The following is a 16,198-nucleotide window of genomic DNA, read 5'->3' as shown; positions in this document are numbered from 1 at the left end:
TGGAATATGGAGGGCCATCATGGTGTAGTGGTTTGAGGATTAGTCCTAAGTAGAGTAAATCTACTCAATCAATTGTGGAATGGTAGAATTTTGAAAGAATGAGCTAACACAAAAGCCAAGGGCATAGATTTAATGGGTCTCCTCTAGTTTGGACTAACAATAGGAATTTAGGCCTGATTTTTTATTTTATTTAATCACTTTTTATTACATAATTACATTAAAAAACATACATATAACCATATACATCCATAAACATTATACATCCATCAGTTTAATTCTTACTTTTATAACATTCATTCTACCAATTTATTTATGTATAACATACACCAAACTAAAGGGCCTGATTATTTTTAAAAAGGATTTATTTTCCAAATTAGTCTAATATGTTTTGCCCAGAAATATTGGTATTGCTTTCTTCAGCTCCTTCTCCAGAGGCAGTTAAAAAGGAGACCATATACATCTGAATTCTTTTGAGACCCCCCCCCCCCCCCGGTTGAGTTGAATGGTGACTCCCATTGATTCTATGGATCTACATTTGTTGGGACTAATCAATAGATCCATCAATGGAGCCAGTGTGGTGTAGTGGTTTAAGCATTGGAATATGACTCTGGAGACCAGGGTTTGAATCCCAGCTTGGCCATGTAAACCCACTGGGTGACCTTGGGCAAGTCACACTCTCTCAGCCTCAGGGATGGCAATGGTAAATCCTCTCTGAAGAAAATTGCCAAAAAAGCCCTGTGACAGGTTCGCCTTAGGGTTGACATAAGTCAGAAATGACTTGAACACACAACAGCAGCAGCAGTAGTAATAGAATTCAAGCCAGTGTTTTTTGGAGGAAAGGGAGCATGTGGAGATGAAGAGTGAAAAGAAGTGGAAGAACCCATAATGTATGCATGCCTTAAGAGATTAATCAAAGAGAAAGCCTACCGACAAAAATGACTTTCATTCTCACTTGTGGTGAGATGAAGAAGCATGAGTAGAAACTTTAATTCTCCCCCTCCCTTTCCTCCACTACCCTAGAATAATCTGTACACCTCCCCAACCCCAAATTATTCTGTCCAAGGAGCCTACCTGCCTTTACTAACCTATAGTATCAATTTATATGCTAATGGTCCTTTAGTTTGTAATTCAAGACAGATCCTGCCAATGCCGGGTGCACAGCGCGAAATGCGCTTCATCTCGGAACGGAGGGACAGTGAGGATAGGCTCAGAGAAACAAAAAAAGGAATCAAATCCTAAATAATTGGATCATTGATGGAGTTTGTCCCTGAAGATTAAGCTGCTGTTTCATTTCAGCCCCTCACCTGTCTGGCAGGGAGCCTTTTGAAAGTATTTTGTAATTAGTTAAGCTTCAGTTTGAAGTGAGCATGGAGCTCATGGAAAAAGTCACTGGTTTTTGGCTTCTTCTGAATTGGCTTGTCCCTCAAAACCTGGAAAATGTGATGCCCAATGGATCAGTGGGACAGCAAGTGACTGATCTCTGCAGCAGCAGTCACCATCATCACTATCATCATCACCATCATCATCATGGAATCATAGAGTTGGAAGAGACCACAAGGACCATCCAGTCCATGCAGGAACTCACAATCAAAGCATCCCTGACAGATGGCCATCCAGCCTCTGTTTAAAGACCTCCAAAGAAAATGATTCTACCATGCACTTATCATCATAAATACTTTCTAGTTATATATTGTTGGATTCAAGGTGGCTTACAATGAGGATAAAGAGAGAAAGCAGGAAGAAAAAGAAACTGGGACTTTTTAAATGTAGCTAAGAAAGTAGGATGGCAGAGGATTAATCAGGGCTCTCTTGCCAAATTGGAACAGTTGGCAAATTAAGTTGTGAAAGGAATGAGGACTCCAGAACCCATGTGTCTTGTGATCCATTACAGTTGTCCTCCCCCTGAAGAAGTACACATGCATCTTAGGTTGGTCCTTAATCAAAATGCCACCATTAGCATCTTAGATGGCCCTAATTTCTTTCAGTACCTTTCATTCTCTTTGACCAGGGCTCTAGCAGCTGACATTTCTGGATGGAGATCACCTAGATGAACAAATTCCATGCTGTCGGGAGTTGCAAATGCACCATTCCTGCCATAAAATATTGGGAAGGTTATGTGATGAGTTATACAGTAGTAGAACAGTTATTGCAGAGTCCTGGTGATTTCAGCCACAGATGGTGAGAAACCTCTGGAGAGGAGACAGGCATGATTCAAGCCTGTTCAGAGTTGTTGCCGTGAGAAGAGTCTGGCTGAAAGAAGAAAGAAGGGATGGTATGGGAATGAGAGGGGCAACTGTGCCTATAATTGGTAACAAATGCGGAATTGAAATTGCCATGAATTTGAAATGGTGTGTCCTTCAGTGTTAATGCCTGAGGTTTAGTTCTGACAATTAGCATCTCTGAGCTGGACTTATAGTTGCTGAATAAAGGTTTGCTGAGTTTGAAGCCTGAGTTTCTGAACTTAGTTCCTGCTGGACTTGACACATACACTGCTATTTCCCAGCTGGATTACTGTAGTGTCTTATACATGGGGCTGCTATTGAAGATGGTTTGAAAGCATGAAGTGTTCTGGCACCCAGATCTTAAATGGCTGGTTTGTCTAGGCTGAGCCATTTTGCACCTATTCTGACAGAACTACCAGTTGCCTATTGATTTACCAGTTCAGTTCTGCATGCCGTTATTTATCTTACCTAAGTGGCCTGAATCAGCTAGAAACCCTCCTCCCTCCTGCATCAATGTGCCCATGTTGTGAAATCTTAAGACAATAGGTTTCAATGAGTGCTTTAAATGAGAGGAGGGCATTAAGAAGCCTTGAAAGAGAGGGACTTTTTGTTGATGGCACCCTAAGTCTGGAAAGTTCTCTTAAGGGAGATCTGACTAGCACAAATTATGTTAGCACCAACTCAGTACTTAAACAACAACTACTCAAGCATTTAAACAGACTCTATTGGCTGGAATTCTTTATCACAGCCTATGGTTGCATCGTAGAAATAGTGTACTTTGGCACCATGTTAAGTAGTGTAGCTCCAGCCCAGGCAATCCTGGGATCTGTAGTTTTACAAGATCTTTAGTCTTCTGTACCAAAGGCTGCTGGTGCCTCAAAAAACTACAAATCCCAGGATTCTGTAGGATGAGCCATGGCAATTAAAGTGGTGCCTAACTGCATTATTTCGACAGTAGATATGCACCATAGGACTCTGGGAATCCCAGGGTTCAGTGGGATGGGGCCATGGCAGTTAAAGGAGTCTCACTGCATTATTTCTGTAGCGTAGATGCACCATAGGACTCTGGGAGACCAGGGTTCATATCCCTTCTCAGTCAATGAAGCCCACTATGTAACCATGATCAAACCAGCCTCCTCTGATTAAATCCTGCCAAGAAAACCCTTGAATAGGGCTGCCATAGGTGAGAGTGGAATTAAGGCTTATAACAACAGCAGCAATATTTCACTGTATTTTTTTGCTTATAACTATGTGACTTAAAAAAAAAAAATCATCCCCACTATATTTGATGAGCTTGAGCAAACTGATTGTCCCATTCATTGATTGAGTGTCTTGACCTCCTTTCACTGAACACATTTTGCAGGGCAGTTCTGCTTCCTAAGCAGCTGTTCCTTTCAGCTTCCCTTCAAACATCAGCCTCAGGGCTAGTCCATGCAGTTAAAGGGACATGCCTTACTAGTCAGCCACCCCAAGTTCAAGTGATTAGTTTGTTTTTTGAAAGAGCATCTTTAAAAGGAGGGTAACTGGGTGGCAGGCTGTTCTCTTAAGACAAATAGCTGTCTGATGAAGCACATGCTTTTGGCTGGCATTTTGTTGCTCAATGCACTGGGCTAGTGGCTGCATCTTCTCCAGGGTCATGCAGTGGAGGTGAGATAAAGAAGGCAAAAGCTGGAGTCCTTTCAGTGTCCTGTGCATAGGTAAATGTGGAAGAATGAAGAACACGTGCATTTGGTTAAAGGGTGCAGACTCAAGGTTGTACATATGGTGCCACTGCACATAGATGAGCATTGTGCATGGCTGAACATGCCTGTTGTGAATGGCTGGGCATTGGGCAAGATCATTGTGCATGACTGAGAATTGTGCATGGCTGAATATGGTCAATAAATATAGATGAGCATTGTGCATGGCTGAACATGACCACTGTGCATGGCTGAGCATGGTCAGTACATATAGATGAGCATTGTGAAAGGCTGGACATGACCATTGGGCATGGCTGAGCATTGTGGATAACTGAGCAAGACCATTGGGTAGGGCTGAGAACTGTGCATGGCTGAATATATTCAATAAGTATAGATGAGTATTGTGCATGGCTGAGCATGACCATTGTGCATGGGTGAGCATTTTGTATAACTGGGCAAAACCATTGTGTAGGGCTGAGAATTGTGCATGGATGAATATATTCAATAAGTATAGATGAGAACTGTGCATGGCTGAGCAAGATCATGACCATTGTTCATGAGTGAGCATTGTACATAACTGAACAAGGCGATTGTGCATGTCTGAGAATTGTGCATGCCTGAACATGGTCAACAAGTATAGATGATTAGTATAGCTGAGCATGATCATTGTGCATGGATGAACATTATGCATGGCTGAACAAGCCTGTTGCACATGAATGAGCATTCTGCATAGCACAATGTGTCCAACCAGCACACTTGGTTGTGCATTCAGTTCACATGTGAGGTTTTCCTCAGTTGTGCAACGCTGCTACTCAGCTGTCGATTGCTGCATAGCCTTTGTTTGCAAAAGAGCAGAGGTTCAATCCCTGAGATTTCTTGATGAAAGAAACAGATAGATTGTGGTATGAAAGGAAACAAGGAAGAGAAGACATTTCTGAACTAGACTAAAACTTGAGAAAGTTGCCTTTTTTTGAGTGACTCATCCAGAATTTGCTAGCAAACTGTGAGCTGGATGGACTCGCATCTGTTCCAGGGGCCATTTTAGAAATTGTCCAAACTGAAGTGGGAGATTTCACACAGTGTGGAATGCCAATGTGCAGAGCATATTCATAGAATACCAAAGAAATAGACCTGAGGGACATGTGCTCATCTTTTCATCCAACAATAAACTGCAACCATGACAATACAAAGCACGGTAAAGAGGAAGGATTTAAATTCCTTTCAGGGGGAATTTGGGGATTAAGCTGAGCTCCTTCGCATACACAGCTGAAGATTTTATATGTGTTTCCATTATATATTTGATTATTTTTTTTGTATAAAATATTCTTATATTGCCCTTCTCTGTAAGGATTCCTGGAACATGTAGAAAAGTATGAGGGGGGGGGGGGGCTGTGCAGGTATACATGCAATATGATAAAGAGATAGTAACAACAAAAATGAACAAAAGGCAGATAAAAATATTTTTTAAAACCACAGAGGAGGAAAAGGCAACCTTAACACTTAACAATCAGCATTTTTTTTTTTTGGGGGGGGGAGTATTGGGCCAAAATCCAATTGCTGTAAATCCAAGTAGAGCAGATCCACTGAAGCAATCAGATTTACACAGATGTGGGCTTACATCCAGCAGCTGATTCTTTGGTCTGCTTTTGATCCTGAATGGCAGTGCTAAGTAGACATACTCCTTCAGGTGTTTGGATAGCAATCTATTTAAGGGTTTAATGGTAGCTGAGTACTAATACCAGTATGCAAAGGAGTCTTAAAGCACCTTTGTGATGAACTGTGAGAAAGATGTTAAGTTTTCATGGGTTGCATCCACACTGCAAAAATAATTTTTATTTATATTTCCCACCTCCCCCAAGGATCGAAGCGGGATTCCATCATTAAAATAATACAATACAATCCAAGAAGCAAGCTATAAAATACTAATAATGAATTACAGATTACTATTAGTTCCTTAAACTTAACTGCTGTGGCTCAGTGCTAGGGAGTTCTGGGATTTGTAGTTTTGTGAGCTTTTTTCTGTCAGGAGCTCTGGTGCCACAAGAAACTACTATTCCCAGAATTCCCTAGCATTGATTCATGGCAGTTAAGGTGGTGTCAAACTGGATTATTTCTGCAGCATGGATGCAGCCCTAGACTTGGACTGCTTAGATGCATAGAGGAAGTAGACCAAGGGCCCAAGCAGACAGCCAGGAAAAAGAGGCTCAATCCTGTGTTTGTGGAAAGTGAGTCAAAGACATGCTGTCCACACTGCCTAGCGAACACCCATGGGCAGTCCAAACAGTGTGATATCAAGCCATGCCACTGGGTTATGCCATCCCATTGGACACCCACCTGTATGATAGGCCATACAGTCACTCATACAGCCATTCATACACCATGAATGCAAAATTACACTTAATCTCAGTGCTCTAGGTTCTTAACCATTAATGGAGCCAACACATAGATAGATCCCATTGATTCAATGGGTTTACTCTAGCCACAAATAACGGTAGGATTTGTGCTATTATATTCTAGTAAGAGAACAGTGGAAATATTGAGGCTCTTCAGCTGTTGTTGGATTGCAGGCTTCAGCATTCCTAGTCTAACGAATGGCGGAGTTGGAGTCCAACAACATCTGGAAGGTTGTATGATTCTTGGTCCTGTAGAAAGAAGACCTGCTCTTGTATGATGTGATAAGCTTGCTGGTTTGTTTGCAGGGAGAGTGAATTAAATCCAAATCCTTTGCCTCTGATAGCATGTGGCTTGCATTATCAGATTTGACTACCACAACCATCTTCATCAACACATAGGAAGGTGTGCAGCCATGCCATACACAGCTATTTCTGGATCAGACTAACAGGCAATTTCTTACAAAGGAAGCAAGGAAAGGGACTTTACTTTTTGCGCCCACATAGTGATGGAAATAATATTTATAATTATTCTTCCCAAGGTGAAAAAATGGATATCTGGATAGTTTAGGCAACTATCACAAAGAATAATAGACCAAAAATAATTTTGTTCATTTTTCTCCTTTTTGAATATCCTGAAGTGTTGTGGAGAAACTATTCTGCAGAACAAAAGACAGACACCAGAATCTTGTATGACCTTTATGTTACATAACTTTGCCCATAGCAGCTATAATATTTATACCAATAACAATAGGATTAGAGTGGGAACATGGTGGGTGGAACAAAGAAATTACCCATGTCCTCAACCCATCATACTGGTCACCTATGGTGATCATGAATTAATAAAGAAGGATATGTTATTCTTGCACATTATATTGCATCCCCTTTCACTGCCAGGGTACTTTCAAGTGGTTTGAGGGTCTTGCCTGGTGTCATCATAGTACTCTATAAACGTAGGAAGAGGTTCAGGTTTTCAAGGAAAACAAACAAACAAACAAACAAACAAACAAACAAACAAACAAAGCACATGCACAATGAAGCATAACTTACTTCTTCACTCCCTCTCAAAAACAAACAAAAGTGTAAAGACTCCTTTACACATTTAGGGTTGTGTACCATCAATCTCCTGCCTGTGAAGTAATGAATTAATTGTCCTATGCAACCCTTGGGTTGAACAGCAGTGTTGAACAACTGAACCAAGGCAGAAAATGTGCAACCAAATGTACAACCAAATGTTGAGACATCTATTAGTATATGCACAATGCACATGCATATACCATATATATATATACACCATATATACCAGTGGTGGCTAAAAATTTCACTGAGGGGGGAATTTAAATGCACCTTAAACACCAACAGGAGTCTGGTCTTAGAGACTGTTGTCAATATTCTCTGTCACACAGTCCGATTATAAAGGTCCTTCCTGGGCATCACTCCATTTCCAGTATCTGAGGAAATAGACTAAGGCGGGTTATAAACCGCCACTTGGGACATCCGCAGGACGTCCCATTTTAAAAAAGGGGCATCTCTTCTAGATGCCCCTGGCTCTAGTACGGACTCTGTCTGTACAATATGGCGCCGGCTGTTCCACATGGCTGGCACCATCTTTACGTATCGGACGCTGTGCGTCCGAACGTGTCGCGACGTCTGTGACGTCAAGAATGCGCCCCTGGCGCCTCGCGACGTCACAGAGGCGCCGCAAGAAGAAGCTCCATTTTGGAGCTTCTTCTTTGGTCCGCACGGGAGCCGCGCAGTGTGGGTGCTACGGCTCCCGTGTGGACCAAGCGGCGTCGGCAGACCGCCTCAAAGCAGCGGTTTATAACCCGCCCAAGTCTGTGATAGCTTATGCTACAACGTCTTTCAATCAGTCTCAAAGGTACTACAGTGGGCCCTCCCCTTATGCAGGGATCCATTCTGGATCCTTCTGCATAAGGGGAAATCAGTATATACTGAAACCCCATTGGAAGTAATGGGGCTCGCACCCGCAGTGCACAACAGCACGGTGGTGCATGTGTGCCATGGGCGCGCTCCCCGTTAGTTCTTCTGGGGCGTGTGAAGGGATCTTCTGGGGTGGCTTTCAGCATATGCATACCTTTGCATATTGCTATTCTAGACTAACACAACAATGAAAATTATGTTGAGGTGATGGATGCATAACCTAGAATTACAGATCCTCAACTGTTCCATATTCAACTACAGTCTGCCCTTGCCTTATGCGGAGGATTCGTTCCAGACCCCCCCCCCCTGCATTAGGCAAAAAAATGTGTATGCTTGAGCCCCATTAGATATAATGGGGCTTGTGCATGCTGTGCAGCCATGCACACACACCATGGGTGTGTGCACCACTCTCCCACTTTCCCGGTGGCTTCCACATAAGCTGAAAGCCACCTATAATGGGCTCATTGTATAACATGTATTCTCCATCATGGCATGGAAATGTACCCACAGAGCCCACCTTAAACTCCAGGAAGACACTATGAGTGATGGATGTCTGTTCTGATGGCAATCAGGGTATAGAAGGATGACATTTCCAGCCCTCTTCTACAAAGGACTGAGGCTAAAGGACCCTTACCACAATTCCTCTTCTTATTGAAGATTGGTGTTCGGAGGGGGCTGGAAACTTCATCATATTGTGTCCAGATTGAGAACAGAACACACCTCTGCCACTTGGTGCAGCTGCTGTTAAGAAAGGTTTGGTGGGTCAGGTGATGTTACTGAGTTATGCTTTTGTAATTGTCTGCAATGTAGGATCTCAGCTGTCGTTTTTCTTCTGTTGGAATTTTTCTGAGACTTAGCCCAAGAAGGTGCAAACATCTAGACTGTGCTTTGAACTTTATTTCTGGAAATATTTCATTGGCAACTCTGGCAGCCACATGTGGGCCATTGCAAAAAGAACCCATACAATCTTAATTCATATAATCTTAACATTACTGAAGAACTTTATATGGAATTTGATACAGAACCAGACATAAAGTGTTTCGGAAAATTATTGGCAGAAGGAGGTTGATGTCGATCGTGATATACCTGTGAAGTGAAATCCAAGCCCTAAATACCAAAACTGCTGCCATGGGTGAGAAGATTGCTTGGCAAATCCCATATAACATGGTCTAAAACCCTGTTGTATTTACATAGTTGTACTGAATTCATTTTAAGCCTCTTGAACTCAGTGGATTAATACTCCGATCCTTTGTTTACTTTCGTAAAGCACAACACGGACAAAATTAATTGCTTAGATACTTTACCTTTGCGCACAGAGCTCAACACATCGTACATGAGGGGAAAGCATACATAATTTCTTTATTTATTTTCCCATGTACAAATTACTACAGCCTCTCTGGAGCATTACACTTTCTCACATTCCCTTCTTTCTCCCTTTAAACTTCTATCCTGCATTTCCTCCAAGGACCTTGGGGCAGCACATATAGGATTTCCCATCTTGGCCTCCTGAAAACAACCCTGTGAAATAAGTAAGACACTAACTGTCCCAAGAGCAACTGGCGAGTCTTTTGGATTGAATGAGAAATTGGAACCCTATCTTTCCCAACCCTTGGCTGACATTCTGTTAAGTATTCAAATGGTTCTAAGAGTCTGGTCCTCCAGATGTTTGGGACTTCAGCTCTCAGAATTCCCAGCCAGGATAAGCAATGTTCAAGAATTCTGGAAGCTGAAGTTGCAAGCATCTGGAGAGCAAAAGTCTGACAACCACTGAAGTATATTATAGTGCTTAACAAGTCCTTTTTCCTCCTATTTCCCATCATAACATTGAGATTTAGGGATCTGGATTTATTCTTCAACCCACAGGATATTAATGGTCTTCACAGATTCCCAGGGGTATGGTTGTTCTTTAGGGTAGCATATATATTTTACTGAGCGGAGGAGGTTTGGGCTGCTTATTAGGCTGCACCAAAGTGTCTAGGACAAAATGATGCTCACATGACTGCATCTTTGTCAGATCCCTCCCCCAATTTCCAGTTCAAATTAGTAAAGATTACAATGGATTTTTCAGCTTAAAAAGTAGATTTGGAGCTGGTGGCTTTTAAATGTAAAAAAAAAAAGTTCTTTGAGGGATTATTCTATGTTCTTTCAAGGAGTTACCCACCACAAAACAGCTAACCCCTTTCTTCAAATAGCTGAAGAGGTGGCTGAAGGTGCGTTGCCATCACTTGTGGTCATGAAAATGCTAGCAGTGATGGGGACGATATGGCTGTCCAGAGCTCCAGAAGAGCTCCAGATTTTGGCAGTGTTGTCTCCTGGGCTTTGGAGCATGCCAAGACCTGTTCTAGAAGGATGAAGAAAAGGAGTACATACATAGTTGCTAAAATCCTCATTAATTGTTCAATATGTAAATCTATCTCTTTCAATAGATCTATTTTAGTCATGACTCACAACAGATAATATTCACTGAGTTGCACTACAGTAACTTTGTGTCATTCCCATTTACAGGAAGGATATAGTGATGGAGTTGTGTTCTACAGGTTATAAGGATGCAGCAGGATGATGTTTCGAGACCTCCTTTCTGCCAGCAATGAGGAGTTACAACAGGATCCTGCTTCCAATTGTCATGCCACAGATTGCTGGCAAAAAGGAGCTGGTGGCATCTTGCTGATGTAGCAGATGGTTAGTAAGGTAAGACTGGTAAGGGTGTCAATAGGGGCTGTAAGGGTGCAGGATGCACCAGGTGACAACCTAATGGTGTGTGTGTGTGTGACAACACTGTTCCACAAATGTATGCCTTTGGGCAGAAATGGGCTGTGGTATTTGCCTACATCCCTTTAAAACCCTGGAGCTCAGTGGAAGAGAAGGCACATGTGGGGGAGGCAGAGACACTTTAAAAGTGTCACATCCTACCAAATTTTGACTTTGGCCACTTGGAAATATGTAAATGTAAATGCATTTAGGCTGTGTGTATGATTGTAAATAAGGAAGAAAAACATAATGACCAATGCAGGACATTGCTTTCTAAACACTGCATTAAGTGATAGAAACAGGATTTTTCAGACACTACAATGAATAATAGGATGAATTACTCTGAAAAAAGGAACTATTTTATCACTCTGTGCATTTCAGGGCTGGGTCTACAATACATAATCTATCCTTGATGGGAATGACGAAGCCATTTTTTTCCTCTGCTTCTCTAGGGAACAAGAGATGAACCAACTGATTCAAATTACGGGGAAACAATATTTCACCTATACTCTGAAGTATTTCTTGATGGGAAGAGCTGTTCTAAAAACAACGCACTGCCTCAAAGGATGGTGGCATCTTTTTGGGATGAATTTAAACAGATCTTCTAGCCTCTCATTCTCAAGATTATTTCAGTTATGGATTTTTGCATGGCAGTGGGTTACCTTTCAGTCCCTGCCAGCTCTATGGATTCTACAATTCTATCTCCATTCCTTTCTCACATATATACATTTTCCCAAAATGAAATTTGAAACTCCCCTCCCCATATTTTTACCACCAGCAAAAGGGAACTGTGATTTGAAGGCAAAAAGGTAAAAGTAAAAATTATAACAAACCACTGTATTGTGGAGGAAAAGATCAAACAAAATACAACAGATGGAGGGAAAAGACAAGAAAATTCATGTATAGCTACAAGTATGAGCAGATTAACAGGCTTTTGCTCTCGGTGGAGAAAAGATCCTGAACATTTGTTTCTTGACTAAAAATGCTGATATTAATACATATATACATACAATATAAAAACCCTGATATTCTTCTTTACTTAAATATTGCTGACCATTATCCTGTTAAATGGCAGAAGTATGCCATAAGAGAGTTCATGATTTACTATTTCACTGTGGGAACAGAAGAAATTCTGGGAACATATACATATTTATTGGAACATTTCAAGATGTCTTGATCAGTGTTTGCAGTTATCTTGCCCTCGCATGGAACATTTACAGCTATCTCAGCAAGAGGCAGCAGTGGCATTGATCTCTATGGATTTTTAACAGAATCATAGAATTGATCCTATTTCAATCACGACTGTTCCGGTTTTGAGGGTCTGTGGTCTCAGATTTTTAACCAGGATCAAGAGAAAGAAGGAGGATCTATTTAGTAATTTGCTCCATACAATGCAATGTTCCAACCCAGTGGACGAAAAAGACCAACATGTTTGGCACAGTATTTCCCCTCCTTTTCTTCAAAGGTCAAAGGTGGGGAAAAACACCCACCAGCCTGGGATACTCACCCCATTTGTGCAGACCTACTATGGGGAAAGACATTTGGAAGGACACAAGTTAAAGAAAGGGACATCCTCGGGTTTCAAGTTCTCTTTTTATTGAAGAAAAGAAAAAGAAGAAAAAAATAGATTTTTCCCCAAGTAGATGTTACTCAGTGTTTTGTTTTGTTTTTTCCAGTTTGTCTCAAAGTCCTAAGGCAATGTTCTCCGTATGCTCAACTTTTCCGGTATTGACCACTTTGAGAAAGTAGACCGGGGGAAGGGGCACTGAGTCTTTTGAAAACAAAAGGGAGGGTGAAATGAGGCCACGTGACCCTTTTGTAGAAAGGCCCACAATTAGCTTTGTCTATGATCTACTAACAGTCAATATAATGACCTACATTCTTTTTTGTTCAATGTTTGCTTCTGTGTGTGTGTTTTAAAAAACCCTCCCTTACCCAGTCAAGTTCTTTCTCCTCTTTCTTTCTTTCTTTCTTGGAGATCGGTTGAACGGAACCCCATTGTCCTAAGAGAAGCTCTGTTCATTGTTCACACATCACACTTTTGCTGCCACGGTTGCTGTTCTTATCGTCAAAGAGTTCAGAAAATCCAGCAAGGAAGAAGACATGTTGGAGTCGCTCCCCAAGACCTTCTCTCCCACCGCACCCGGACGTAGCTTATGGAGAGCTGCTGGAGAAATCCCATTTATAAGGAGGCCTTTTCTTGGTAGAGAATCTCTGCTTCAGATGGCTTCAAGGGAGCGGAAAGGAGATGGGCCTTTTTCTTGTCCTTCCACCATCATTCCAAGAACCAATGGGCAGTAAGCCATGTCTGGAGGAACAGCAATCATCTACCACTTGGTAGGTTTCCCACTGAGATCTTCCGTCTGGTTGTAGATTCTTTCACTCCTGACTTCCATTGCCACAGTGCTCTTGATAAAGATCCTTCAATCACTACTGAGAACTGGAGGCTGAAAAACTTGAATCCCCCCTTTCCCCCTCCCCATATTCTTCCCTTCCCCTTGGCCTGCTTTGTTTCCCTTCGCTTCCTTCCTCACCTGGGAAAGATCACGTTTCGTCCTGCACCTACTGCTACTATGTTCTACAAAGTAATAGATTCCCCCAACTCTGTCTGCAGAGAACAATACAAAGGTTACTCCATATTTACTTCCTTTGAACCAAAAGGTTTCGAAAAGAAACCAACAGACTTTTCTCTCTCTGCTTTGATTTCCTTTAATTGGTTCTTTTTTTAATGTATAAAAACATCTTATCTGCTTGTATGTTGTTGCTGTTTTTTTGTGTTGTTTCCTGGCAGGGGAAATAGGACACACACCTTCTGAGTCTCTTTTCTCTTGTCCTTCTCAGACTTCTGTCTGGAGGTCAATGATGTCCTGTCCCACCAGCGGGATTGTGGCCCCTGCCTTTTCCCATTCAACAGTTTTGAGTTCCAAAGGAGACTGGGAAACAGGCTCCATGTCCTTTTTAACCCATGCTGGGGGTGAGTGGACCTTCCGGATTCCTTCCCAGGGTCTCTTGTTTGGCGTCTGCTGTTTTTCTTGCTATAGAGAGGGGGGTAAAACAGAGAAGGAGGGAGTTAGATTTCTGGGGTATTAAGTAAAAAATAGAGCTGTGAGGATTTTCAGGCTAACTGTCAAATGCATTCATCAAAGAACTCTGGAGGAATTAAAATAGCGCTTAAAGAACCTGCAGATATTTTTCTTTAAGTAGTATTTTTAAAGCCAATGTCTACAGCAGTCTCAGGTAACACCTGCTGTCTTCAAAGAAGATTCCACATTTTCTCCCACACTGGAAATCAATGTCATTAAAGAAAGAAAAAAGACTGGGCTTTCGGCAATGTATGCATGGATGTAAAAGCAAAGAATGTGTCTGGATTTTGGTGGTATTGTTTGGGTGTTGGTAATGTCCTTCTCAGCAGGCTAATATAGTGTTGTGGTTTGAGTGTTAGGTTAGGACTTGGGGAGGCTAGAATTGGATTTAGGCCAGTAGCTCCAGGGGTATAGGTTCGACTGGAGTAATAGCAGAGAAGTGAGGTGGTCAATATGCCCTGGAGTTTAGTCTGAATTTCAAAAGATCTGTTCAAGGTGCTACTGAGCCTGTGGTGGGGATGGAGTTTAGCACTGTGGAGAGACCCTTTAAATTCTGGACTAAACCCCAAAATGATGGAGGAAAAAGCCTGGGGATGAATACTAAAACAAAGTAAGGCAGAGCCACACTGAAGGAGAGGAGTTCTCAACCAGGGAAGAATTTAGAAGCTGCATATTTATTAAGCTCTTGCGAATCTGAAGGAAGAAAACAAATTAAAGATTTAAAAGGGTTAAAAGGATCCAACTGTACCATTGCTAACTGGCTCTTTTTGCTAATGATCATAATAAACTCAAATATACGAAAAAAGTTCAACATGAATAGTTTTCACTTAGAGTTTGCTTGGTAACTTTCCATTATGGTGAAATAACTGCTTTTTAAAGCAAATAAACATCCAGTATACACCAATGATTTCTTAAATGTTGTTGTGTGTCATTGCTGGGTAGTCTTTCAAAATGTGGCATGAAGGGTAAGGTATAAGTGCCAGCATGGCATAGTGGTTTGAGTGTTGGACTATGACTTAGGAGACCAGGGTTTGATTCCCAGCTCAGTCATGAAACCCACTGGGTGACCTTGGGCAAGTCATATGCTTTCAGCCTTAAGGCAAGACAATGGCAAACCATCCTTTTAACAAATCTTGCCAAGATAATCCCATGATAGGTTCACCTAAGGGTTGCCATAAGTCAGAAATGACTTCAAGGCAAACAACAACAACAACAACAACAACAACAACGTTTACTTTGCAGTCAGATAGCCTAGCCAGAATGTGACATTTGGGCCAGCACTATGTCATTAAATAAATTTCACTAATGCCTCCTTTCCTGAACTCCAAAAGGGACACATTTCTTCTATACTGGATTCACATCTGCCCAGATTGTGGGTTGCCATTTCTGTTGATGCTCTGCCATTAATTTGAATCCCTCACGAACGCAGTTGCGATTATTATTTTGAAAAAGAGAAGATGGATCTTCTCATAAATTCTCCTTCTCTTAGTTTCCCCATCTTCCTGATCTCAAAGGTAGTGAGAATTTAATGTCAAACATACCAACATGTTGTAGCAATTTGATCCCTTTCTGAAAGAATCCAAACATGGCACGTTCAAGGTGTATTTGTGTGTGTGTGTGTGTGGGGGGGTGACATATGATTGAGAGATGGAACATCACCACAGCATCATAGTTGTGTGTCTGATCCAGAATCTCAACCATCACTTTGACACCCAGTACTTGAGAAATTGTACTGGTAGGATATCTAGGTCTGTATCAGGAGGGTGCTAATGATACAGGCTGCATTCTGCTGGTGAATTATCTTCTAGACTAGATGAACAATTTATGCCATTTTCCATGGCCCCCTTGGCAAAGACTGGACTTCTTCCATATTTCCTTATAAGTTTTTGTAAAAAAATAAAATAAACACCTTTCTCTGAATCTGAAATGTTATCATCAAAATTCATTGATGAGAACTGGCTATTTCACTCCATGATCCAGGTGTTAGATTCACCCTCTTGTCAAAGCAAGTTCTCGTGCTGATTAATTTCATCCATTACCTATCTTTTTTCCTAAGTTGTTATCATTATTATTATCTTTATTTATATCTCACCTTTTCCCCAAGATTGGGACCCAAGGCACCTCAAACATGAAGA

General features: G+C 41.5%; 1 protein-coding gene across 6 annotated transcripts in view; it reads right to left on the bottom strand.

Moving 5' to 3' along the window:
- Positions 1-9,263: 9,263 nt before the first annotated feature.
- Positions 9,264-16,198, bottom strand: part of LOC149317707 (adhesion G protein-coupled receptor B1-like) — a 386,998-nt gene continuing 380,063 nt past the window's right edge. For all 6 annotated transcript variants that reach the window (XM_089518056.1, XM_089518058.1, XM_089518057.1 and 3 more), the window contains one exon: positions 9,264-14,015. In XM_089518056.1, the coding sequence (XP_089374182.1) occupies positions 13,818-14,015 (198 nt within the window). In that variant the 3' untranslated portion in view covers positions 9,264-13,817. The remainder of the gene's footprint in view (positions 14,016-16,198) is intronic.

This window comes from Sceloporus occidentalis, unplaced genomic scaffold (genome assembly GCF_023333645.1).
Source record: "Sceloporus occidentalis isolate IW3139 unplaced genomic scaffold, rSceOcc1.0.p SCAF_3, whole genome shotgun sequence".
NCBI lineage: Eukaryota > Metazoa > Chordata > Lepidosauria > Squamata > Phrynosomatidae > Sceloporus > Sceloporus occidentalis.
The sequence above is the reverse complement of the archived record's forward strand: the minus strand, read 5'-3'. Positions and strand labels throughout refer to the sequence as shown.